Genomic DNA, 27898 nt, shown 5'->3' on the forward strand with positions numbered 1-27898 from the left:
GCTAAGGTGTTGGCCCGAGTTCGTTTCTCAGTGCTTCCTTTTATTTTTTTTCAGTTTTTTTTTAATTATAAAATAATAATTATTTAATTATTTCGAGAACGAAAAAGCATGTAAGAAAGAATTTAATTTGTAAATAGTCAAAATGTATTATTTTTTTTACATGACAATCGAACACAAGACATAATAAAGGAACGCAAGTTTAAAGTGTTTTGGACACAATACGATTTAGAAGAGGGTAAGAAAGAAAATCAAAATGACCCGTCATTAATTTTTCATTAATTGTGACAATTGAAACGAGCATTTATTTGTTATGAAGGTGTAAAGTAGATCAATACTATTCTCGACTAATCACTCTATGTAAATAAGTATATCTATTTGTGCAAGGGAAAATTAGTTACTAATTACTATCTTCCTAATCCCTTATCAAACACTGAACTTTTTATGTAAAAAACTCATTAAACTTCGACCACTTACAAATTTCATTATTTTTTTCATTTGTTTTTGGAATAATTAAACAATTATTATACAATATTATACAATATTATTAATTTTATAATAAAAAATAAAAGAAATATAAAAAATTATAAGAAAGCACTGAGAAACGAACTCAGGCCACCGTCTCAGCAACCAGATGTCGTACCGCGCTGCTACACGCTAGTTCGAAGTTGATTATTACCATGCAGGTATATAAGTTCCAGTGGTCAGAATTATTTGCACATTCGAGGCGATTTTCGAGAGCTATACCTACTTCTCTCCCCTTGCCGCTTCGCTCGACGGCGAGCTCTACAAGTGACGAGCGTGCCGCTCAAGCACGGGGTAACTGTTACATGTCCGCAAGAGCTTGCGAGGGGCGCTCTTCCTAATTATTATCTTCTTATCGAATTTTTTATTGTCGTGTAATTATAACATAAATATATTTATAGCATATATATATATATATATATAAAAACAGGATTTTAATAACAGAAATTCGATAAAAATAGATTTATAGTTAGAAAGAGTAATCTCTGGCAAGCTCCTGCTCCTGCGGACATGTGCCATTCCTGTGCTTGAGCACGCTAGTCACTTGTACAGCTCGTCGGCCGAGCGGAGAGGCAAGGGCAGAGAAATAAGCGTGGCTCTCGAAAATCGTCTCGAATGTGCTACTAAGACTGCGGTCCTCTTCCTTTTTCTTCATTAAAAAAAGAACAGGAATGCTTCGAAACATTTGTAGCGTCAAGTGAACCGCAGCCTAATTCCGACCATTGAATTATAAACAATGCTGAGATCTTATTTTTTTATGTATTCTTGCACATACATACACGCTCGCACGCTCGCACGCACGCACGCACGCACGCACACACACACACGCTCTCTCTCTCTCTCTCTCTCTCTTTCTCTCTCTCTCTCTCCTCTCTTTCGTCTATAAATTGTTATATTGTATTTATTAGTAAACTATACACATTATATGTAAATATTTTTTTATTGCATACAATTTTGTCTTCATCTGCAATTAACAATAAATACAGGGCCTGTTGATCCTGCAGGCTCTGTGCGTCCCACATTCCACGCTCTTCGTCCTTTTGCTCTCCAGCCTCCTCTGAATTCTTCTCCTGTCCATCCTCCTCGTCCTCTCCATCCCCCTCGTCCTCCCCAACCTCCTCTGAATTTTTCTCCTGTCCATCCTCCTCGTCCTCTCCATCCCCCTCGTCCTCCCCAACCTCCTCTCAATTCTTCTCCTGTCCCTCGTCCTCCCCAACCTCCTCTGCTCCTCGTCCGCCGCGCCCTTGACGAGTAATAGCTACACATAAATCATGGAAATAATGTATAATTTATAAATTAATTTATAAAATAGCAACAACTTTATAACTACTGTAATTGCGTTCACAAATATTACTTACATGTTATTTCTTTCCTTCAATAGTTTTTCTTCTCTTTTTCTTTCTTTATTTTCTTCCTTTTCCTCTTCCTCTTCTACACTCATACTCTCGTTCTCTTCATCTTCCCTTCGACGTTGTTGTCCTTCACTTTGTCTTTCTCGTTCTCTCTCTCTTTCCCTTCCTCGTTTCTCGTCTCTCGCTTTCTCCAGTGTCCTAATTAAATTATGTTCATAACGTTTATTATCAAAGAAATTATAATAAAAGTTTATTATCACAGAAACGTAGTAATATAAAAAATTATATAAACCGTTTTGTTATCAACTACATGTGCACTTTATAGCATTAGACGCGCGCTACTTACTTACTTATTTAGCTATTTTTATTTTTTACTTTTTACAAACAATAAGTTTACAAATCGATCACAATATCCAACAGAAATTACAATAACTTTTACGAACAGTCAAAATATACTATATCTCTGCGCTGAGAGTTACTCTCGCAACATGAAGAGCTAAGCGAGAGAAACAATCAGCATCGTGGAAAAGTGTCAAGAATGAAATCTCTTACACGACTTTTTTAAGAGTGGAATGGATAGATAAATGAATGGATGGATGGATGGATGGACGGATCTGAAAATAAAATATTAATGGAGGTACTAACCTTTCCTTTCTTACTTCTCTTTCCTTTTCTCTCTTCTTCTCTCTCCTTCTGTCTTCCTCTTTCTTTCTATCTATAGTCTTTCGCCTATCATCTTCCTTCTTCTTTTCTTCTCTTCCTTTCGCTCTCTGTGCACTCTATCTTCTGTCTTTGCTCGACCTATTTGACACACAAAATGCAGATTAATAATATTGCACATTATTATGTAGCGCGTTCATTTATAATAAAAGATATTTTATATTTGATGATAATAAAATGCTTTTCATAAGAAAAATATATATTATATGTATAATATATTCACATCTCTGTCCTGCGGTAGAACATCGACTGACGATCGTAATTGTTTTGTTTTTTGTTTATACTCGCTCGGTCTCGCGACGCGACGGCGAGTCCGGTGTAGCAATGTATGAGAGGCAACGTCGCATTAACATATACACGCACACCACTATTGCTCGCGCAGTATTTTTTTCGGTATCTTTCGGTGCATTTCGCGGATTGCGTGGAAAGACCATAATAAGCGAACTGATCAGGATTACGGTTTACAGCGCGTTATATCGTTATATCATTATATCGTTATATCGTTATATAATATTGCATCGTAATTCTGTGCGTAAAAAACTTTTTTACTAATTATGGAGGCGCGTGAAACCGATGTCGAACGTGATTTAATTGATGATCGTACGAAAAAAGAAATACATCCAACCCCAAATTACGACAGTTATGGAAGACTTTATGGAAGAAGTAGTAAAGCAAACAGATTACGACCATCAAGTAAGCGGTTGAGCAGGCGAAAGGGGTGGATTACTAAAAGGTAACATTTCATATTGCAGTAATAAAAGCTGTTGCTTACTTTTGCTTGTAAGTAAATACTAAAGTACTGTGTACGTGCGTCACAGCTGATATGAACTTGTCCCTTGATTTACGCGGAGTAATCGTTAAGCATGATTTTTTTTTTACGTGATTGACAATCACGTAAATGTAATCTACCGCACAAACAAAAAAAAAACGTAAGAAAAAATCCGTGCATGTTGTAAACATATTTTTTCGAAAAAAACTTACATTTTAACATTTATTAAAGAAAGTTACTTGTAATGACTCATTCTGTTCCATTTCTATTTAATTATCACACAAAAGTTATCAATGACGCATTCATATATTAATAAAAAATTAAATAGGGTGAACGTGCATATTTCCTACAAAAGTAATTAATTCTTATTCATATAATATAATTAAAATTTCATAAAAGTATGTATTATTTGTCAACTTTCGTCTCTGTATACGACATAATAATTTATAGAATGAATCGCCGATCAATGCACGCGGCTCAGCTGTCTTGTCAGTGACGTTTTTCTAAAGAAAGAACAATGCGTGACATATAGGCGTTCGAACGAGTGAGATATAAATGTAGATAGTGTTCTACAACTTGCACTCACTTTAGGGTTATCGAATAATTGAAATAGCTATAGGATACCGCTAACCGGAGTAATCGGCATAACTTATAATTAGAGCTCGGAAAAAGAAACGGGTACCCAGATATTCGGGTATCCGCTTCCCGTGTCAATGCGGGTACCCGTATCGAGGCGGGTATAACAGCGTATACTACAGATATCTGCGTATTACACGGAGACGCGTATACGCAGAGTAATAAAATATAAATTCTCACGCTTCAAAAATATATAAATTATATGAAAAAATGCTTTTATTAACCCTTCGTTTTTTCGCTACCTTCTAAGCGGGAGCATATTCTACAAGTAAAAATAAGAAAAAAATATATGAAATTTGTGTGGGTAGAAATGCTTTATTATAAACAAAGTTATAAACAAATATTGAAAGGGAACATGAAATAGGTAAAAATTATTACCTATTTTGATGACTCTTATTTTTTAAAGTTCTTCATAAGTAAAAATCAAGAGACGTTAAATTTGGCAATCTTGCCAAATTTAAGTTGGAGGAGGTCAGAGAACCATTTTTACCTATTTTATGTTCTGTTTCAATATTTGTTTATAACTTTGTTTATAATAAAGCATTTCTTCTAGCCACACAAATTTTATATAATAACGGGCGAACGGGCGGGTACCCGGGTATTCCGAGCTCTACTTATAATGCTTTCTCATTGCTGTCCTCCGCGTTTGTAGTAACTAGTAACACGTACGATATGCGCTACAGCAAGCGAGTATCCACTTCTAAAAAGGCGTGTAAAGTCGATTTTTTTTCTTTATTAAATTTTAATGTCGCTTATCCATGATGCCGATTAGTTCTCTTCCTGCGCTTGCTTCGTACAACTGTCATCGTATATTTTAACAGTTATGTGTATTGAGTTAATAATGTAAAATAGTAAGAGTATAATGCTAAGGCTAAATAGCGCGCACGAAGCGTCTGTGGTAGTAAAGTCTGCAATGTTAATAATAAAATAATAATTTTTTTACTGTACATGAGTTGCCTAAATGCCGTAAATTATTTAAATACATTTTACAAATATTCTAAAAATGTACGTGCCAAAAATATTGGAAAAAGCTGGAAGCGTTCCAGTGTTTCTCTTATTTTTGTGAGAAGTGAATTTCTTTTTTTCTGTTATATTATTCGGTTGTATTAATGTGATAGCAAAAATATCTCATATTAATGCCTCACCGACGAGACATACTTTATATGTAGGCTTATACATTTGCTTGCAAACAGCTGAAGAGGCTGCTTGCACAATTAGGGCCAATTTCGTAATCGAAATATTAAGATATTTAAATAATTATTTATACAAAGTTGTGTATAAGCATACAACGCGTTCCGTCGCGTCAGTAAGATATTAATAAGGATAATGTCCATGTGTATCTACACACATGTATCTGACGCATATTTATTTACAGGAGACAAGAAAAATTAAAATTACAGATTGCGAACAAAGAAGTAATAACGAAAGAAAAAAATATACACGACGAAATATTAGTAGAAACAAGTGTAAATGCAGATATACATGACAACACAATGCAGGTAGATAATATACACGACGAAATATTAGTAGAAACAAGTGTAAATGAAGATATACATGACAACACAATGCAGGAAGACCAAGATGAACGAGCTTTACAGGATGTCATTATGTATGGTGAATTAGCTGCAATGGGTATTGAGATTGAGAATGGCGAGGAAAAAATGACACATACATTAAGTGATAATGAATTGCGAGAAATATTAGAAGATGACAATGAGACTTTTCTTGTCGATAGCAATATAGATGCAGGCCGTGTAAATCCTGGCAGTATGTCAGGAAAATGTATTGTAGATTTTGTACATCTCTTTCAACAACTGCATGAAGAATTTGACAACCACAGTCGCGGAATAGAATGCAATTTTCGCGATTTGATATTTATTGGTGCTCGTACGTACGGATTAAAGACTAATTTTTATTTTAAATGCCAAATGTGCAATTTTGAAAGCAATGTTTGGAGTGAGCTCTTTCCTCAGGAAAGTTTAGACGTGAATACAGGGGTTGTAGCTGGCGCTATATTAACTGGTGTAGGATATACACAGTTACGAGAAAGTTGCGCTGCTATGAATATTCAATGTATGGGAAGAAAAACATATGAAATGCATCATGCAAGTACTGCCGAAGCATTCGCAAAAGCTGCTGAAGACAGCATGAATGCTGCTGCTAAGGAAGAACGTGAATTAGCATTACAACGCAATGAAGTTATAAATGGAATACCATACATAGCGGTAACAGGTGATGGAAGCTGGATGAAGAGATCATACAGAACAGGACGTTATGATTCTTTATCAGGTGTAGGCACAATATGTGGTGTACGAACAGGCAAAGTGCTGCACATGTCTGTAAAAAATAAATATTGTTCAGTTTGTGCAAATGCAGAGAAGCTTGAAAAAGAACCTGCAAATCATAAATGTTATAAAAATTGGGGCAGAGATTGCAGTTCAACTAGCATGGAAGTAGCCGCGATCGTAGAAGGATTCAAGACAAGCATAGAAAAGCGCGGATTAATTTATTCCACATTTATAGCAGACGGAGATAGCAGCGTATATAAAAAAAATAATACAGGCAAATCCATATCCAAATGTTTTCATAGAAAAAATTGAATGTCGGAATCATTTACTGCGCAATTTAGCAACAAAGATAAAAGAAATTGCAAAAACTAAAGGACGTTTTGGAAAATTAAGAAATATTATTGGCAGTCGTATACTTCGAATTAGAACAGCTATAACAAAAGCTGTGCAGTACCGTAACGAAGAGCAGAGCACAATGCAGCAAAAGATTGTGTCTTTAAAAATGGATTTGAATAATATTGTAAGTCACGTTTTTGGTGAACATAATGAATGCGCACGGATAAGATACTTTTGCGATGGATCGCAGAAAGAAAACGAAGAAAATTATATTCTGTGACGAATATCACTAGCCCGCAGAGTTCGAGGTGGTGATGAAGGAGTTTAACTAAACTATAATGTCGAACTTGATTTACGTATAAGAAAAGAGAGCTTTATTACTCAAAAGAAAAATACACACATGTCGTGACTTGAGCAAGCGAAGTGAAGTGAAAGTGAATGCGAAAAAAGGTAGGTGGCTATCGGCAAAGCAAAATATATGTATATATACAGCCACCTAGCGTTGACGAGTGTCTAAGAAGAAAGCTGTTGATAAAACAGGCGGCGCCTGCTGAGCTTTCGTAACACTCCCATTACATGAGTCAATCGCGAACCCATTCAGCTCCACTAATCATCCCGATGCCTTCTCGTAGTCGGTTGAACACATCCTTCCTTAGGCCCTTAGTCAGTATATCCGCTAACTGTTCCTCCGACCTCACATAGTCAACTGCAACTGTCCCTTCTACTTTGTCACGGATGAAGTGGAAACGCACGTCTATATGTTTCGTGCGTTTGTGGTATTCAGGGTTCTGGACTAGCTTTATTGCACCCTGGTTGTCGATTTTCAACTCGACACAGCCGATACGATCTCCCATTGATTCCAGGAGCTTCTTTAACCAAATTGCCTCTTTGGCTCCTTCTGCTGCTGCAACGTACTCTGCTTCTGTCGTGCTCAATGCCACGATTCGTTGTCGCTGTGACATCCACGATATAGCAGCTCCTGCCTTGATGAATATGTATCCACTCGTTGACCTTCGAGTGTCCACACAACCAGCATAATCTGAGTCTGTATATCCTTGTAGGCCGTCGCTACCTGCCTTGTACAGTAGGCCAAAGTTCAGGGTTCCCTTGACATAAACGTAAAATTTTCTTCACGGCCATCCAATGTTCCTTGCCGGGCTTGTCTAGGAAACGGCTAACATTGGCCACCGCGTAAGCTATGTCGGGCCGACTCACCACCGCTGCAAACATTAGTGAGCCCACCGCTTGTCGGTACGGCACCGCCGACATTTCTTCTTGTTCTTCCTTGTTTTCTGGACTCATCTTACTGCTCAGTCCTGAGCAGGCCTCAGCTGGCACCGAACTTTCCTTGCAGTCCATCATGCCAAACTTCTCAATGACCTTCTTCAAATACCCACGTTGACAGATAAAGATTTCCTTCGTCTCTCGCTTCCTGAAGATTTCCAGACCAACATAGTAATTTGCCTCTCCGACTGTTACCTTAAAGTCCTTTTTCAGATTCTCTAAGACGGTCTCGATTGCTCTTTTTGACTTGGCAACCAGAAGCCCATCGTCGACGTACAGCACTAGCAGAACTTCTTCTCCGTTGACTTCCCCTCGGTAAATGCACGGATCCGTTGAATTTGCCACGAAGTTATACTTGTCCAGGAACTCTTTGAATTTTTTATTCCATTGTCGGGGCGACTGTTTTAAGCCGTACAAAGATTTCAGCAGCCGGCAGTACTCGTCCTGACCTGCATTGTATCCTTCCGGCAGTTCCATATAAAGTTCTTCGTCTAGTTCACCGTATAGGAACGCTGTTGTTACGTCGAACTGTCCGAGTTCATAATCCTTGGAAGCGGCGACGGCCAGCAGTACCCGAATCGATTCGTATCGCGCAACCGGCGCAAATGTCTCGCGGTAGTCGATTCCTTTTCGTTGCAGAAAGCCTTTAGCGACTAACCTGGCCTTATATTTGACCAGATCGCCATCCTTATCGCGCTTGACTTTGAACACCCACTTAGCCTTGATTGCCTTCCGACCTGGTGGCAGTTTGCATACTTTCCAAGTGTTGTTCTCGGCCAGAGCGTCCAATTCTCTCTTCACGGCCGTCTGCCATTCCTTGGCAGCATTTCCCGACATTGCTTCCTCATATGTTGCCGGCTCTTCTAGTTCACAGAGCATTGCCATGTGCTCTTCAGCCTCCACAAGTTGGACCTGATACCTTTCCGGCGGCCGCAGCGCTGACCGGTCACGCAGATTTGGCCCTTGTGCAGTCTGCTGCGGTTGAATCTCTTCTTCTGAAGGAACGACATCTTCCTCGATGATCAAAGGCCATCCGTGCCTCTCGCCACCACCGATTGCCGTTGATTCAGTCTCGTTAAATTTCACGTTCCTTGAGACGGTGATCTTCCTTGATGTCGGGTTGTATAGCTTGTAGTTGGGCCCCTCACCTTCGTAGCCAACGAACACCCGTTTTGCTGCTTTCGCCTCCCATTTGTTCCGGTGTTGAGCAGGAACTTGCTCATACGCATCACACCCAAATGTCCGGAGGTGATCAATCCTTGGCTGACTTCCTGTCCACTTCTCGAATGGTGTAGTATCTTCTCCTTCCGACGGTGTCCTATTCAGTGTGTAAACAGCGCAGTCTACGGCGCACGACCACAGCCGCTTCGGAAGTCCGAGGGCATGCAAACCAGCCCTTGCTGCCTCAACAATCGTCCGGTTGTCGCGCTCGCTTCTTCCGTTTTGCTCTGGAGAATGTCGGCCAGTAAGCTGAGCCTCGATCCCGCTCTCCCGCATGTACACTGCAAACTGTTCATTGACGTACTCGGTCCCTCTATCGGAGCGCAGGTACTTCACCGGTCTGCCGAATTTTGCCTTCACAATGGCTGCAACCTGCTTAAACTTTTGCAACACTTCATTTTTCTGATACATGAAGTATACGAACCTGTACCCGGTTGCATCGTCTTTGAACAGGACGTACCACTTCGCTCCGCCAACGGACTTCTCGTGTGGGCCACTTACATTCGAATGAATGAGCTCGCCGGGCAAGTAACTGCGTCTATCTTCCAACCTATTGAACGTCGCTCTTGTCAATTTACCATACATGCATGCCTCACAGAATAACTTTGATTTAGCCGGTATCTTCAGGTTGAGCAGACCAACTTCCACCATCTTACGCATCTTCGTGAGTGAGGCATGGCTTAACCTCTGATGGGCCAACATTAGCTCCGAGCTTGCCTTTTCACCATTCGCGGGTGTCTCGCAAGCGTATGCCGTGTACTCGGGTTTCACCACTTGCGCGTTGAGCTGATACAAGCTGCCCTTCCTCCGGAAAGCTTCACCGATGACCTTGCCGTTGCTGCCCAGAGTCATTCGATTTCCCTTCGAGAAAGTTTCGCAGCCGCGGTCGGCTGCAGCTCCGCTACTAAATAACGATTTGGGCAGCTCTGGTACCCACAATACGTCAGAAAGTAGTTTCTTCGTCCGTTTACCCTTGTACAGCAGCTCCAGCCGTACATTGCCGCGTCCCTTGGCCACTGCAAAGCTCCCATTGGCCACCTTGATTTTTGCACTATATGGTTCCATCGTCTCAAACCAGTCCTGACGAGGTGTCATGTGATGTGTCGCTCCGCAGTCGATGATCCAGCTGTCTCCGGCACTTGACACCATTGCCTCCGCACCGATTTCCGCCGACCAAGCAGACGCGTCCGTCTCATCCTTCGTTTGACTGTTTGCCTTCTTTTGAGCTTGTCCTTTACCTTTCTTTACTTTCGGACAGTCACGCTTGAAATGTTCTGTACTTCCGCAACCGAAGCACTTTCCCCGGCTTTCACCCGCTGGTCGACCACGACTGCCTTCCTTCTTCTTGCCCGATCGCGCCTTGCTCGCCGAAAACGCCTCCGTCTTCTCGTGTTGTACGTGAGTCATCTCCTCCTCGCTTAGCCCCGCTGTTAAATTCACAAGTGTCCTGTCCGCTTCCTTCTGCATCTTCCATGCCGACACGAACGCACTGTACCGCCCAGGCAGCGTCGAGATGATCCTACTGACGATCGCAGCTTCACTCTGCTTCTCCTTCACAGCTTGCAACTTCGTCGCAATATTCTTTACCTTAGCCACATGTTGCGCCATGCTGTCTCCCTCCTGGTACGAGTACGTGAAAAACTCGTGGAGCAGCCCTGATTTGCACGCATTCGACGCCTGCTCATTGATCGAGTGCAACGTCGCCCATACTTCCGATGGTTTTGTGCAGGTGATTACATGATCCAGCTGATCATCGGCGATTGTACTTGAGAGGATGGCCATGGCTTTGTTTCTTTTCACCGACCATTCGATCCACTCCTTCGTGCGTATTTCCGGCTCTCTGATGTCCTGTTCGACGTGCTCGAAAACATCCTTGGCTTTTAGCAACGCGGTGACCTGAAATTTCCACCGTTGCCAGTTGCTACCGTCGAGTTTCGAGATCGGGCTTCGATCGGTATCCATGTCGGCTTTTCACTCGCTGACTTTTTCGGACGACTGACAAAGATTCACTCCAACACGCCTCGTGCACACGCTTACGCTTACACGCACCCTTCACGTGAACATAACCTCGTCACGCCGGGCTAGATAGCAATCTATTTTCTCGCGCAGTGGAAGCGTGCTGGGCCCATAACCTGTGACGAATATCACTAGCCCGCAGAGTTCGAGGTGGTGATGAAGGAGTTTAACTAAACTATAATGTCGAACTTGATTTACGTATAAGAAAAGAGAGTTTTACTCAAAAGAAAAATACACACATGTCGTGACTTGAGCAAGCGAAGTGAAGTGAAAGTAAATGCGAAAAAAGGTAGGTGGCTATCGGCAAAGCAAAATATATGTATATATACAGCCACCTAGCGTTGACGAGTGTCTAAGAAGAAAGCTGTTGATAAAACAGGCGGCGCCTGCTGAGCTTTCGTAACATATTCCACAATTAAAACAATGTGGACTGTATGAAAAACTGCAGAATGCATTGAAATGTATTAGTTGGAATGCCAAAAGTTTATTGCAGGATAAAGACAGTAACTGAGTAGAAACATTTAACTCTGTTATATCAAAATGTACTGGTGGGAAAAGAATTAATTTCGGTCTAAGAGGTTCATATGAAACACGTTGTAATGCTGCAGTAGTCGCCTTTAACACTAATGAACCTATAAGTCGCCTAAGCTATACTCTCGGAACAAAACCAAGAGAAATAGCTGAACAGTTGGAAAGTGACAAAAAAATATGTGCACAATCTATGCGTGCCACGAAAAAACGATCGACGCAACAAAATAGAAAACGTGCAGTGGCAGACAAAGATTATGGTCCTCAGGCTGATAAACCTGATGCAACATCAGCCGAAATAGAATTAAGAAAAGCGCAACACATGCACATGTTGCAAGATTGGCAAAAAAAGCGAGTAGCAATAGAAGAAGAAACTAAGGAACAAACAGCAAGTGGTATTTGGCGATATTATCGTACAAAAATGATTACCGCTTCTCACTTTGGACACATATGTAAAATGAGAAAGAGTACTTCTTGCGTATCAAGAGTTAAGTCGATAATATATTCACAAGATTTAAGTGTGGAATCAGTGCAATACGGAACAAAAAACGAAAGCGTTGCACGCGAAAAAATTGAAAGTGCACTAAACATTAATATTAAGCGTTGCGGATTATTTATAGATTCGGAAATACTATTTTTACGCGCTTCGCCAGATGGATTAATAGGAGAAGATGGAATTGTGGAAATAAAATGTCCTTATGCAGCACGACATTTAACACCAGAAGATGTCATTGCAGCAAATGTTTCGAATCTACGATCATTATATAAGAACGAAAAAGATGAGGAAATGAAACGTAGTCACATTTATTATTATCAAGTACAAGGACAATTACATATAACACAACGACAATATTGCATCTTCGCACTGTGGACACCATTGGGATTAAAAATGGAAAAGATTATACGCGATGATGTCTTCTGGACGGAAAATATGGTGTCTAAACTTGTGTAATTTTATGAACATTGCGTATTACCGGAATTACTTGACCCAAGACGGGAGAGAAATATGGCAAAATCCGTGATCCCGAATATATAACTGAAGCAAAGAGGCAAAAAATGTTAGAAAAAGAAAAGACGAATAAATAAAAACCTACACATGAAAATAATAAAAGACAAGCATTAAAATAATATTGAAATGATGGAAAACAAATTTTGGAATGGAAAACGAAGAAATTATTTTTGCGCTCCGCGCAATGAGTAATATCAAAATGCATTCTGCGCTGAGCGCAGTTATAGGTGAAAATGCATTCTGCGCTGTGCGCAGTATTACTGTAACAATGCATTCTGCGCTGAGCGCAGTGATTAATGTGAAAATGCATTCTGCGCCGTGCGCAGTATTACTGTAACAATGCATTCTGCGCTGAGCGCAGTGATTAATGTGAAAATGCATTCTGCGCCAACCGCAGTTATTAATGTAAAATGCATTCTGCGCCAACCGCAGTTATTAATGTAAAATGCATTCTGCGTTGAACGCAGTGTATAATAAAATGTATGCTCAGCTCAACTACCTGCATTCTGCGCTTAGCGCAGTAAATCTTAGCATGACAAATTTCTTGCTACTTGAATTGTTATCAGAATCGTTAATTTATTATTTAACAAAAGAGCAAGCAGTAGCGTGTCCACACAATGTGCATATGCAAGGAATCATATAAATGGAGTGAATTTGGGCTTATATGTGCACATGGGTGCATTTATATGTTACCGTTAGAGTTCGAAATAGCTATTCTCTAATGGGTATATATGATTGCAACCCATGTGTACCACAGCAAAGTGTCTACTATCCAGTAAGTAAATAATTGGTAGCAAATTGTCGCCAACTTGGCACTAAACTCACTCTGAAATTGTCCGCAACAGGCTCGTGTTTTGTTGAGCTGGCGGACATATAAAGGTACCGGCCATTAATTTAAATAAGTACAAAAATTATTTCACTTTTGGTAGTTTCAGTAAAAAGAAAACGTAAATATCATTTGCGATTGTGTTTAATTAACATTTACAAAGACTTTGTTCCTATATATTTACAAATAACACTAAATATTAATACTGATAAACTGTAAACACTAAAAAATGTTTCAAGCATTCACAAGGAAAGGTCACGATGATGAACTGATCGATTTTAATAATACTGTTTATATGGATAGGCCTCCAGTACGATCAAACGTTTTCGGAAAAGTCGAAGTTAAAAAATCCCGAGCATTTAGAAGCAATTTTTGTAGTATGTTTTACCGAAGACAGCGTAGCTCGGCGACAACGTGCGTGTCTCATATGCCTGAGATCGCTGGTTCGATTCTGAATGTGCGAACATTTTTTTTACATCAAGATACAATTTTTATATAAAATAGGTTTATCACATGGTTTACACATTTTGTTTATTTATTGCATGACCAAAGCTCGGCAAGAAATGCACTTTATTTCAACCGATTTTCAGCGCTGAAAGTATTGCTCTATCTTCGTTTGATAATCGATGTGCAACGAAGACAGAATGATGCTTATAGTGCTGTAAGCGTGAATCGGACCGCAACCATGGAAAGCTATTGTTTACAAATTATACGCGCCCGAGCCCCGAGCTTCGAGCCAAGCGGCTCGTAGACTGCGCGCGGGACGACGAGGTAAGGGGAATAGTGCAGGCAGTGAGTGAGTGAGTGAGTGAGTGAGTGAGTGAGTGAGTGAGTGAGTGAGTGAGTGAGTGAGTGAGTGAGTGAGTGAGTGAGTGAGTGAGTGAGTGATGGTGAGTGAGTGAGTGAGTGAGTGAGTGAGTGAGTGAGTGAGTGAGTGAGTGACGTGAGTGAGTGAGGTGAGTGAGTGAGTGCGTGAGTGAGTGAGTGGTGCGTGTGGTGAGTGAGTGAGTGAGTGAGTGAGTGAGTGAGTGCGGTGAGTGGTGCGTGCGTGAGTGAGTGAGTGCGTGAGTGAGTGAGTGAGGAGTGGTGAGTGCGTGAGTGAGTGAGTGAGTGAGTGGTGAGTGAGTGCGTGAGTGAGTGAGTGAGTGAGTGAGTGAGTGGTGGGTGAGTGAGTGCGTGAGTGAGTGAGTGGTGAGTGAGTGAGTGAGTGGTGAGTGCGTGCGTGCGTGAGTGAGTGAGTGAGTGAGTGCGTGCGTGCGTGCGTGCGTGGTGCGTGGTGCGTGCGTGAGTGCGTGCGTGCGTGCGTGCGTGCGTGCGTGTGTGCGTGCGTGCGGTGAGTGCGTGGTGCGTGCGTGAGTGTGCGTGCGTGCGTGCGTGAGGTGCGTGCGTGCGTGCGTGAGTGGTGAGTGAGTGCGTGGTGAGTGAGTGAGTGTGTGGTGAGTGAGTGCGTGCGTGCGTGAGTGGAGTGCGTGAGTGAGTGAGTGAGTGAGTGAGTGAGTGAGTGAGTGCGTGAGTGCGTGGTGAGTGAGTGAGTGAGTGAGTGCGTGAGTGCGTGGTGAGTGAGTGGTGTGGTGCGTGCGTGGTGTGCGTGAGTGAGTGAGTGAGTGAGTGAGTGAGTGAGTGTGAGTGAGTGAGTGAGTGAGTGAGTGAGTGAGTGAGTGAGTGAGTGTGAGTGAGTAAGTGAGTGAGTGAGTGAGTGAGTGAGTGAGTGATGGAAGAACAAAACTGTTCTTTATTGCAGTGTAACCAAGTTCAGTGCGATAGTTCAGTGTACTCGCTGCCCTAGGTCTGAGGCAGGGTCAGGCAGTTCAGTGCAAGGACCGGGTAAGTAAATATGGCTGAAAACATAAATAGTAATATAAATAAAGTAATCACAACAAATTATAAATATTAAATTAACTTATTGAATATTAAAGTAAACTTGTTAAATATTAAAAAAAGAGAATAATAATCTATTTAAGTATAGTTAGGTTATTTATTGTTTGTAAATATTATTTATTGTTTGTAAATATAAAATAACCTATTAAATATTAAACTAGTGTATTTATTGCATAAAATTGTATTTATAATCAAAATTATGAATTATTTACATTATACAGAATATAAAAGAATTTTTATAACTAATAAATCAGCTGAAAGCAAAGTCATGGAAAGTGAAACAGCAATTATACAAAGAGATGCGGCAGGAAATATTTTAATTGATGAAAATGGATTTGTTACTTGCATTTCTGAAGGTAAGTCAAATTATCTATTATATAAAATATGAGAGTAATTAAAAAATCAACAAAAATGAAAATTTATATATTATTTTTTTAGGAGGGCTGGAATTTCAAATTTGTTATTCAGAGATCAATTTTAACTGCGACTCCATAAATTGTACGGTAAACAACAAGTCAATGTTCATTCCGTTAAATGATAATAATAACGAAAGCAATAAAGAAAATCAACAAGACAACTACACGGAAAATAGAATACCAGAAAGCTCAGAAAGTATAGAAGAAACATTTTCATGGTCAGATGCAAGCACAAAATTATTTTTATGTTTGTATAAAGAAAAAATACATTTACTTACGACAAGAAAAATTAGAAACAAAAAAGTATTATGGCAAAAAATAGCAGAAGAAATGAATATACAAGGCTATAATGTATCAAATATACAAACTGAAAATAAATTTAAATCATTAGAAAGAGCTTACAAAAATATGATTACAAATAACAAAAAAACTGGCAGAAGTAGAGTAACATGTCCATATGAAACGTAAGTTATTATATTTTAACTGAAGAATTAATATAATATATATACAAATGTAATACATTTATATATACTTATGCACTAAGATTTTTTGCTTTAACTTTTTTCAAATATCTATCTTAAAAAAAACCTCAAACACTTATATACAGATTTAATATATTTTGAATGGCAGTCACATATAAAGGTATCTCTAATCAAAGAAGCTAGCAGCGTTTCAGTTTTGTATTCGCATAATTAGCGCATCTTATCCAATGTATTATTATAAGCTATAGCAGTTCTAGTAATTGATTAAGTAGGTAAACAACATAATGTACACACAATACTTGATTCTGATTTTCAATTAAATTTTCTCACTATAAGATTCCGTAAGCAATTGTAATTAAACGAAAGACGACTTAAAACAAACATTAAAGCCTTAAATCCAATAAATACAATTAATATATATAATTTTCATTAACTCTGTTTTATTAACTTTTACGAACATTGAGAGAAATTAATATCTTGACAGATGTTTCATTATTAAAGAATTTTCTTTAAAAAAAAATAATAATAAGTAGAACAATAAAATCAAAAAATGGTGCAAATTAGAAATTTGCACATGGCTTCCTCATAGAGGAAGTGATATGTCTTAAGATGCTAATACGGCCCTCTGATTGGCTGATGACGCCTTAAAACTATATTTAAGACGATCTTGAATATAAGACCCGACTATGAATACCGGCCTTAAAGAATTGTATATATATATAAAAAAATGGGTAACCCCTTTATTATTAACAATTTTTAATAATTCTATTATATTCTTCAGTCTTTTCTACCCCTATTTCATATAAAAAAAATTTTTTACGAAAACAAAGCTTCCTCTATGAGGAAGCAAAATTGTAGTAGGAAAATATTTTTTATAATATAAAATGCATTATTATAGAGAATTGACGGATTTAATTGGGAGTAAACATAATATTGAACCTCTAATCACATCTGGAAATAAAGGCACAATACTGAGAACTGACAGAACTACACCTACGTAAGTTTTATATAAGTTCTTTTAATAATTTGTGTATTATTTCTTATATTAGATAATATTAAATAATCTTTTACATAATAATTACTAAAGTTTAGTTAATGGTTAAAGAACACATATATGGAAGACATTTCTTTATACACAAATAATATCGTTTATCTGAAACAGAAAATATACCGACAGGAAGTAACGCATCAGCCAGTCAAGATATTTCAATATTTGAATCGGGAACAACCAACCAAGAATCAATGCTAATAGCAACAACACCAACTATGTCTAATCAGTCTAATCTACAAAACACACTTTCTGTTGAAGAAATGCAAAGCAGAAACAAAAGGCAAATGGGCACAACAGCAAAAGTTTTGCAATCGTGTCAAGAAAGTATGAAAGAACTGATAGAACGTATTCAAGAAGAAAAGCACGATAAAATTGAAAGAGAAAAAGAGATATTAATGGAATATAGACAAATGAGACAATCGTATGAAAAATATTTAGACAAAGTACAGGAGCAATTGATAATTGCAAACAAAATGAGAGAAGAAAGAAATAATTTATTAAAAGCTTATCTTGATAAACAAACTAAATAATTAATTAAGAGTTAAAGACTTAAAGTTTTATAATTTATTTTTGTTTTGTTTTTGGCATTATTTCAATTTAATGCAATACTGTTTATTTTGTTTTATTTTAAATATTATCTTAATAAATAACTTTTTTATGTAGTAACTGCAATATCTAACTGTAATGTAAACATACAAAACTGTTTTCTTGATGTTTGTTTATTACTTGGCAATATAATATCTACAATTTTATGCATATATATTATAAACATACATGTTGCAACCCGATTTCCCTCGGTCTCGCTGGCCGAGGGAGCGCGGCTACAAATTAATCCGCGGGCCACCGGACGATAGCTCCGAGGGGATAACGAAGTCACTTCTCTTACCGAAATTCCCGTATCTTAGATCTTGGGCGATACCATTTGATTGGGCGCCAGGTGCAATTATAGACGCGCACCACGTCTCGATAACGTTCTCCTCCTTAATCTCGCCACAAGCTCAGGGCGTAGCTCCGCGTGAAAGGGATGAAGGTGGAGAAGGAGCGTAACGCAAGCAACACAGAAATAAAGCCCGGCAATAAACAATAGTAAATAGGTATATTTCATTCAATAAACACAACGAGCAAATCGTATCGGGAAACCAAGGCCGGATCTCGCTCAAATGGCCGATATTACCGCGGTACTCGGGGCGGCCGTTACCGCACGCGCGAAGTGCGTGATGTTCACGCTCGCGAGGCTCCCTTCGCGAGCGAAGCTTTCAATCCTAAGCGCGACCCCGCGATAACGTCAATCTGCCCACGTCTTAATCTCCGGATCCCGAACGCTCGGCGATTCTCACACGCCCGACGCAAACGATTCTCATACACTCGACATAACAATTCTCACCCGCACGACACAATGTATGCAACGCCCGAATGGCGCGCTCGCGAGATTCCTATGTGAGCCCACACGACGATATTTGCCCGCACACCCGGCGCAAGATATCCGCGAGGCCCGCGATGCCCCTCAACGCACCCCAAGGTGCCCGGCGCGGTCCCTCCCGACACGCACACGGGACTTCCGTACGCGAAACGCGACAATAACGCGACAATCATACGCAAAAGGAGCCCGGCGCGGTCCCTCCCGACACGCACACGGGACTTTCGTACGCGACACGCGACAATATACCGTAGTACGCAACACTAAACACAATATTCACAAGACGCACACGACGCTATACGCGAATTGACTGCCGATCACACGCAAGCTTTCGAGTAGGACTTTTACTGTTTCTGGCTACGATCTCGGCCGGCCACGTGCCCGCGATCCCGACAAACAGCCGCGATAATCTTCCCGGCATCCACAACGGCGGGAGCCGGTAGCGAAGTACGACACGTAATCAGGCCGATTCACACGGTAATCTACTCGATATACGCCTTTCCGGCACCGTGTCGCGACCGAGATCGAGCCCTCAATGAATAGGCAGCACCGGAGTGGAGATCTTACAATTTGGCTGCTCGCTGCTGCTCGGCGGCGTCGGGGCGCTCCTCCAAGGGTGGCTCCTCGTCCGCGGCTAGATCGACAGTCAGGAGCGGTCGGTTCGGCGGGACCACGCCGGACCCCCGCACTTGCGCCCTCAAGCTCGCAATTCTTCCGCCCCGCCGATTGGTTGTGTGCGTCGCCCTGTTCGCGACGTTGCAGACGATTTCCGCCATTTTCCCGCGGCACATTTGATTCGGCTGCTGGTTGTGCGCGGGCCCCTCGCGGTTTTCCGCCCGGCTGATCAGACCGTGGCGGCGCCGCTCGGCCCTTGGAGCGCCGTCGGGTGAGTGTGTGGGTCGTCCACCCGCGCTGCAGTCGCGGTGGCGCACCCGTGTTCATGCTGCGGCGGGGCCGTGTTACGCTGTGCGAGGCATTCCCGGCGCTTTTCCAGCGGCAGGTCCCGGTGGCCCGCCCGTCGGCCGACCACTCTGTCGTGCGTCCTCCGAGCGCCCGTTTCTCCCTCGTCGCGACTATCGTCGTTACATCTGGTCGTGATCCCACGCTCCGGCACCACCTGTCATCCCTACGGAATGTTTCTCAAAAAAGGTTAGTTAACGCGGGTAGCCCCTCCTCGACCCGAGTCGAGGCGCCATCCCTGACCTTCCCCTCGGCCGAGCTATCGCCTGGGCGGCGGACGTGACAAATGTCACGTCACAATGTATATCTATATTCTATATTTTATGCATTACAAAATAAAAAAATTTATAATACAAAATATTTGAATTATAATACATTATTTTCTTTTTATCGAGATAGTAAATTACAGATTTCGTCACGAACATGCGTTCCTCTCACATCATCCTCATATTCCCTTGCATTATCGATCATTACAATTGGTCTATTTTGTAATTCAATATCAGGATATTCTTCATTTAGTTGTGGTTCAAAATAGTGTAGGTCTTGCACATTCGCAATGTTATGTAATACACAACATGCATGTATGACTCGTACCATTCGTGGTATATCTCGCAATTTGAAGTGATATAACTGACGAAATCTTTGCTTAAGGCAGCCAAATGCATTTTCGATAACAACTCTGCATGAGCTTAGTTTCTGGTTGAATGATCTTTGTGCACGTGTCAAGTGTCCGTTATCTTTATATGGAACAATCAATTGTTTCAAACAAGGATAAGCACTATCTCCCAACAGGTAATAATTATCTGAAAATTATTATTATATATGTATAATGTATAATATATAATATGTATAATGTATATATGTATAATGTGTATATGTATATGTATATATGTATGTATATATGTATGTGTATGTGTATATGTATATATGTATAATGTGTATATGTATAATGTATATGTATAATATATATGTATAATGTATAATATATGTATATATATATATAATGTGTTCGGGAGGCGATCTCGACGAGATCGTCCCGCTTGAATGCCGGGATCCGCTCAGAGACGAGCGCGAAGACAGCCGGTGTCGCGAGCTTTGACTCTCGCTGAAGGATAGGGATCAGGAAACTGAAGCTCTTGTAATTCACCAAAGACATTTATTTCATCCACACAATGGAGCACAATGACGCTCGGCGCACTTCGCGTACAGTCTTTCGTCCTCCTGACGCGGCCGGATCGGAGTAAACCGAATGGCGGATCTCGCAGAGTCGGAGCAAGCCGAATATCGGAGGTCGCACAGGCGGAAATCTTGCGCGTCCGAGATTTTGCGTGTCGGACTTCTTGTTCGCGGGATCGGATTACCGAAACCGCGGGTGATAATGCAAAGAGCGTCGGAGTTTCCTTTACGGCACACAGCGAATACGCTAACACAAATTACAACTAAATAGCGGCGTACTGATTTTCGAGCGGTTTAAGCGATCGTGAGCTTGGATGCGAGCGAGCCGACGACTCGATAGATTCTGCCCGCTCCGCATTCGATTCGGCAGTCGCGTCATGCGAAAACGGGGAGAGGAATTCCGCCCCTTGCGGGAAAAGTGACTTTATTTGTCCTTATATCTATCGTAAACTCGTGGAGCACGCGTTCCGGTTGCTAGGCCCGGTGCCTCGACGAATAAGCGTGCGAGACGCTTTTCGAAACACGTGATCGCGGATACCAGATGTTCCTCGCTGAGCTGCGCGTTTCGAGCGCTGAATAATGTTTTCGGTTTGACTTTCCAACATAATGTATAATCATGGACTATTATATGTATATGAACTGCTCATGTAAAAAAAATGTAGCAGCAGCATGATAGAGATTGAAAATAACTTCAAGCTTTCTCTTCTAAGTGTACACATTGATTGTTAATGTCTGCGCCATTCAATGGGCGCACTTCTTAAAGGGGAAAGTGTGAAGTTATTTTGCATCTCTTTGTCACACTGTAGACAAGAAATTTCTTTGTTCTAGCAAGGGATGAACAGTTCATATATAATATAGGTCCATATTTATATTATAAAACCAATTTTTATTTTCAATTTACCTCCACAAATATTATGTAGATCATTATATAATGTTGAATTTTTAAAAACTCTTGCATCGTGAACGGAACCTGGATACCCAATAAATACGTCAATAAATTTCATGTCATGATTAACCGTCCCTTGCACATGAATGGAAAAATATTGTTTCCGATTTATATAGGAATCAGGATCTTCCGCAGGTTTGTCTATTTTGATGTGAGAACCATCAATAGCACCTGAAAGAGATTTCAATAATGAGAAGATTTCAATGAGCAAAATATTTTACATTAAAAATGTGAGAATATACTCTTATATATTTACCAATTATATTAGGAAATCCTTTTCGTTGTAGATAAAAGTTTGAGGTTTGTTCTTTTTCGAGATCAGTTGGATATTTAATAATATGATGCGCTAAAGCTAAAATAAAATCGGTTACTCTTGTTATTACTGTGTGTAATGCACTTATTGTTATTCCGAATCTATCTGCTACATCTCGATAAGATCCTGTTTGATGACCCACAAACCATAAATAACATAAAATATGTTTTTCAGCGCTTATTTTATTATTTTGTATACGTTCTGAAAAAATAAAGTATAAATAAACAAAATAATAAAATATTTTTATTTTTATTTTTTAAGTATTATTTTTATTATTTTTTTGCTGTATATATTTAAAGTTAAACTGATTTCGTTAATACCTTGTATAGAAGTAAATATTTCCGACACTGTAAATTGGTCTATTAATTGATATGCTGCTCTTCTTGACAAGCGAAAGTGCATAAGAAAATCAACGTTATTATAATTATGAACAATATGTTCGATATAATTGTTTATTTTCACATGTTCAATTCTTTGCACTAATCCGAAAATTGGATGTAACATGTGTAACTCATAAAAATCTGCAAATAAAAAATTATACTTACTAGTACTACTACTACTAGTACTACGACTACGTTTACGTGAGCGTTACTTCTGTAGCAACTTACGATAATTCCTTCGCGTAAACGGGATTTTGTAGTAACTTACGATAATTTACTCCGCGTAAACGAGTGATATATCGTAAGTTACTACAGAAATAACGCTCGCGTAAACGTAGTATAGGTTAGTTTACATTAGGTTAAATTAATTAAAAAAAAATTTTAATTTTTTTATAATATAATAATACATTGCATATAAAATACATACCATCGTCATCGTAACGCACAATAGGTTGAAATGGAAACATATTATTTTCTTCATCATCAGAAGATTCAAAAAATAAATCATTCAAGATCATCGCCATGTTAATTATTGCACTGACGCGTTCTTTGACACCCGAGTTATACAGCACTCCCTATTGATTGACGAGTTAGATCGTGCACAAATCAGTATGTCCAGATCGCCACAGATGTCGACATGCACAGGTGTCAGGCACGGTGATAGCGAGGCGCAAAGAACAGACCAGAGAAGCAGGAACCAGGAGCATGCGCAGTAAAGCAGATCCTCGCCAGACCCGAGTTCAGCCAGTTTGAGGTTAGAAATAGTGTGAATTTTTTCACGGAAATATCGGGCTGTCCGGTTGCACGGAAAGAAAGACTTAGGGTCCGTTCCGTTTCGCGCATTGAGTGCATGAACTGCATGGACAACCGTTCCGTTTCAGGTAATGCGCGCATTAGTGGCGCATAGGATTCCCTTAGAATCCCCCCACCTCTAACGCATCAAGGGCGCATCGGCTACTACAACTCGGACTTGAAGCAGTTAATGCGCGCATGCGCAGATGCGTATTTACCTCTAATAACATCAAATAACATAACCTTTTACTCAAGAAGAAGAAGTATCACAGAACACGATGGAGGAATTAGTAGAATTTCCCGTGTTAGTGGATGACGAATTATTAACCCTAGTCGTAAATAAAGAAACCGCGTCAAGACCATCAGGAGGTAAAATTGAAATTTTTATGTTTTTTTTAATAAATTGTATTTTTGTATTAATATTGCTTCCTCATAGAGGAGCTTTGTGAGCGAAGGTTTCTACTTGTATGTGTTAATATTTTTCTGTAAAGACAACAATTTCTTGGCGCAACTTGTACAAGATGTAAAAAATAAAGAACCAAGTACCCTCCAGCCTGATGAAAATTGTGATACAAATAATTTGAAAGACTCAGGTTAGTTTTTTAAGCACTCTTCAACGTATTTGATATTAATGATATTATATTATATTATTATTTTAATAATATTTTTAGATGATCTCGGAAAGAATTTTTCATGGCCGGACAGTGCAGTGTTTCTACTTATAGACTTATATCGAGAGAAGGAAGAAGAGTTTTTATTAGGTTTTAAGCGTCACAATACTTTGTGGGCAGAAATTGCTACGATGATGAAGCAAACAAACCACAAATATAATTTAAGTGGACTGCAGTGTTCGAATAAGTGGTCAGGACTAAAGCGTACATATAAAAATATTTCAGACCAAAACAAACGGAGTGGCAATTGTCGAAACTCATGGGCATTTTTTTCGGTAATTATACATTTTATAAATATGCAAACATTATACTAACGTTTTAATTCTAAAAACCTTTCTTGCATTATATTTGCTTCTCTTTATATATATTTATAATCATAGACAAAAATATATTCAATTTCTATTTATATTGTAATTATTTAAGTTTGGAATTGAGGACGAATGTTAGGACTAGGTGCATATATTATCAATGCAAAGCATTATGTAAAATAATAATCTTTTGTTATTTGATTAGGTGATGGATTCGATATTTGGAAAAAAAGCTTGTACAAAACCTCTTTCTGAGGCTTCAAGTGACGGTCCAGAACCACCTGTACCTACAGCATCTACCTCGAATGCTATGTCAAGTGGCTCATTGTCACCAGCTTGTGAAGTCCAAAGCAAGTACACTTATGACTTATGATCAAGTTAATATACCTAAAGAAAAACATAATATAACCAAAAATTAAAAGATTATTTAATTTAATGATTAGAAACCAAATAAAAACGTGTGTATATATATATATATATATATATATATATATATATATATGTATATGCATACATGTTTATACAAAGTATAATATTACCAGTTTATATCGTGAGCGTTTTCCAACAAGCGACACAAGTCGACACAAACATCGTTCTATCTTTTTTCTTGGCAATGAGTAACAAAGACAAAACAACACTTATGTCGCACTATATGTTGATATATATATAACGGTTTGAATTCAATTAAGTATTATTTCTAATAGCTTCTTAGTTTTGTTATACATTAGTCTTAAAGTTCGAATGTGTTCTTCTTTTGTTAATAATATTTTTTGAAATTAGATCCAGCTAAAAAAAGAAGAGTCGAGACCATTTTAGAAAATTATATTACCGATATTCGTCAAGAAAAGGAGGTGATAAAGAAACAACGGGATGAAGAAAATCAACGTCGCGAACAACGGAGAAAAGAAAGATATGAAGAAAGAAAAGCTGAGCGTGCAAGCATGCACGAGGATCGAATGAAAATAGAGCAGTCATTAGTGGATATTTTACATAAGTTAGCTGAAGCTAAGAAGTAAAAGATCATATCTTATTATCCTATTAAGAATTTTAAAGATTTTATAAGGACCGGTCTACAATACGTCGCCAACGCCTTCTCGTCGCCAGTCGCGAGAGATGACAACTGCTAGTTGAAAATTGTTATTTCCGAGTGCAATTAACATAATACGTTAAAATTAAGAATGTGATGACTTGATATGTGATATTCGACAGTTTAATCTGTAATGAGGGTTTTCATGGAGATACAGTATTACTTACATAATAAGTTTACTTTACAACACACATATTACAGTATTACTTGCATATTATGAATTTATTATTTTTTTAGCATTACTTTTTAGTATTACTAATGATTCTGGCAAACCAACGCGATAACGTTGTAGGCGGCGGTTATTACAATTACTTAATTACTATTACTTATTGAAGTTGATTATATTATAATATTTTTTATAATATTTAAAACTGTAGGAAGAAGACAAATAAAAGTAAATACAAAAAGAAAACTCTATTGAAAGACGTGTAATTATTACTATATAGTAATCATCTTGGTGTTAAAATGATTGTTTATAACATAAGATACATGCTCGGGATATATATATATATATTTCGTAATTATCTTGGTAGTTTAAATAACTTTCTGTTACACTTTCATCGGCAAAGCATTCATAATTCTATTTCTTTTTTCATTCCCTAAATTCACCGCATTGCCATGTACAACTGGATTTATTTCATTGTCATGTTCACATACGCCAATGAGCATTTCGTCATTTTGAAGTATACAAATATTATGTAGTACACAACATGCGATAATAAATTCAGGGATTTTTTTTATATCGATTAATGGCAAACAATCTAGCAATATTCTGAAACGAATTTTTAATTGCCCTATTGCTCTTTCGACTGCCATCCTCGATGATGACAAACAAAAATTGAAATTTGTTTGCCGAATTGTTAGATGTCCGTTATTCCGAAAGGGCACCATTATATGGGGATGAATACCATAGGCAGCATCTCCAATGATATGAGAATCATTCGGAAAATACTCCTCGGGAAATTCGAGAAATCGAGCCACCGGTGAATTCCGGAATACTCTCGCATCGTGGACAGAGCCCGGCTGTCCAGCATAGCAATGTGTAAATAAGCCCTGAGAATCACATACAACTTGAACGTTCATGGAGTGAAACCCTTTTTTATTAATATAAGAGTTTGCATCTTCGACAGGGGCTCGGATTTTAATGTGCGTGCCATCGATAGCGCCAACTATGTTGGGAAAGCCACATGATCGTTGAAATCGTTCCATCACATTTAGAGCAATTTGATCTCTCGGCCATCTAATAAAACGAGGTGCAACACAATGTAGAGCATATGTTACTCGCCGTAATGCTCGAAAAGCAGTTGCTCTTCCGACACCAAATTTTGTAGCTACAGATCTACAACAATAATATGTCATGTGAATTAAATAATGCTACAACTTCTTAAGTAACATTTAATATATTATATATTTAATATACATTTAATATATATATATATATAATATATTATATTTTGCCATATTTTCATTGTACAGAATAAGTATTAAATATACCTGTAGGAATCAGGTGTAGCCATAAACCAGATGGCTATAAGTAATTGTTTTTCCTCTGATATTCTTTTTCTACCATAAGGTATATTATTATTAATAGCACGTAATCCTGGACCAATTACTCCAAGCACCATTTCAAATGTTGCAGGAAACATTCTAAAATAGAGAAGTTTTACTGATAAAATCTAATAAAAACAAATAATTTTGTAAAAATTAATTTTATAAAAACTTCATTAATTTTTGAAAAATAAGAACATGAAATAAATAAAAAAATTGGTTAAGTAATTAATTATTTTCATTAAGTAATTATGTTAATTAAATATTTACAAAATTAATTGTTTTTATTATATTTTAATAATGGTGTTTTGGAATAATCGGAGTAAAAAAATTAATTAATTTATGTTCTTATTTTTTAAATACAAAAATATAATTATATAATTATTACTCAACCGAAAGTGTTCTTTAAATATTGTTTTCGAATATCCAGGAATAACTCGTTCTACATAATCTGTTAATTTTTCCACAAAAACCATCTCTCCACGTGTTTCGTTAACCATTAATAGTGTATATAATATTTCCATTTCTGAATTAAACAGAATATCTTCATCTTTATCTTCATTTTCACTATCATTGGATTCACTACTGCTAATTTCGTTGTCATTCGAATTTATTAGTAACAATGAGGTTATTGTTGATAGAGCGTCGTTCATGGTAGCATCCATTTTCAACTTTACATCAAACGCATCAAGAGCTGTTCCGTTTCCAAGAGCGCATATGCGCATCAGCGAAACGGAACGATATCAATGCGCGCAGCGCTTTGGCTGCGATTCATGCGCTCACTGCGCGAAACGGAACGGATCCTTAATGTCAGTCCTAACAAGCAACAAAAAACTCGCTCAAGCCTAGAACAAAACAGCCCGAAGGGAGCTTACGGCAGAAATGCAGTTCAATGAATTCGGAGCAAGAACACAGCGTGACACAACCAATACTTACGAGAGAGAGAGAGAGAGAGAGAGAGAGAGA

The 27898-nt window shown here is 38.8% G+C and overlaps 3 protein-coding genes and 1 long non-coding RNA gene across 4 annotated transcripts; 1 reads left to right on the forward strand and 3 right to left on the reverse strand.

Annotated features, from left to right (window-relative positions):
• Positions 1-1485: 1485 nt before the first annotated feature.
• Positions 1486-19534, reverse strand: LOC139818023 (uncharacterized). The gene is made up of 4 exons (XR_011733364.1): positions 19319-19534; positions 2520-2675; positions 1881-2072; positions 1486-1780 (listed from the first exon to the last, which is right to left on the reverse strand). It is a non-coding gene; the product is annotated as an uncharacterized lncRNA (long non-coding RNA).
• A 460-nt stretch (positions 19535-19994) lies between these two features.
• Positions 19995-23096, reverse strand: LOC139817896 (putative nuclease HARBI1). The gene is made up of 5 exons (XM_071786173.1): positions 22954-23096; positions 22467-22667; positions 22090-22347; positions 21789-22004; positions 19995-20514 (listed from the first exon to the last, which is right to left on the reverse strand). The coding sequence occupies exons 1-5, from the start codon at positions 23048-23050 to the stop codon at positions 20099-20101; spliced, it is 1188 nt and encodes a 395-aa protein (XP_071642274.1). The 5' UTR covers positions 23051-23096; the 3' UTR covers positions 19995-20098.
• A 97-nt stretch (positions 23097-23193) lies between these two features.
• Positions 23194-24670, forward strand: LOC139817850 (uncharacterized). The gene is made up of 4 exons (XM_071786136.1): positions 23194-23687; positions 23810-23911; positions 23990-24264; positions 24503-24670. Exons 1-4 carry the CDS (start codon positions 23597-23599, stop codon positions 24668-24670), a joined length of 636 nt encoding a protein of 211 aa, XP_071642237.1. The 5' UTR covers positions 23194-23596.
• A 1263-nt stretch (positions 24671-25933) lies between these two features.
• LOC139818184 (putative nuclease HARBI1) lies at positions 25934-27597 on the reverse strand. Its single transcript, XM_071786764.1, has 3 exons — positions 27326-27597; positions 26879-27031; positions 25934-26723 (listed from the first exon to the last, which is right to left on the reverse strand). Exons 1-3 carry the CDS (start codon positions 27595-27597, stop codon positions 25934-25936), a joined length of 1215 nt encoding a protein of 404 aa, XP_071642865.1.
• Between the last annotated feature and the right edge of the window lie 301 nt (positions 27598-27898).

This window comes from Temnothorax longispinosus, chromosome 8 (assembly GCF_030848805.1).
Source record: "Temnothorax longispinosus isolate EJ_2023e chromosome 8, Tlon_JGU_v1, whole genome shotgun sequence".
In the NCBI taxonomy this organism is placed as follows: domain Eukaryota; kingdom Metazoa; phylum Arthropoda; class Insecta; order Hymenoptera; family Formicidae; genus Temnothorax; species Temnothorax longispinosus.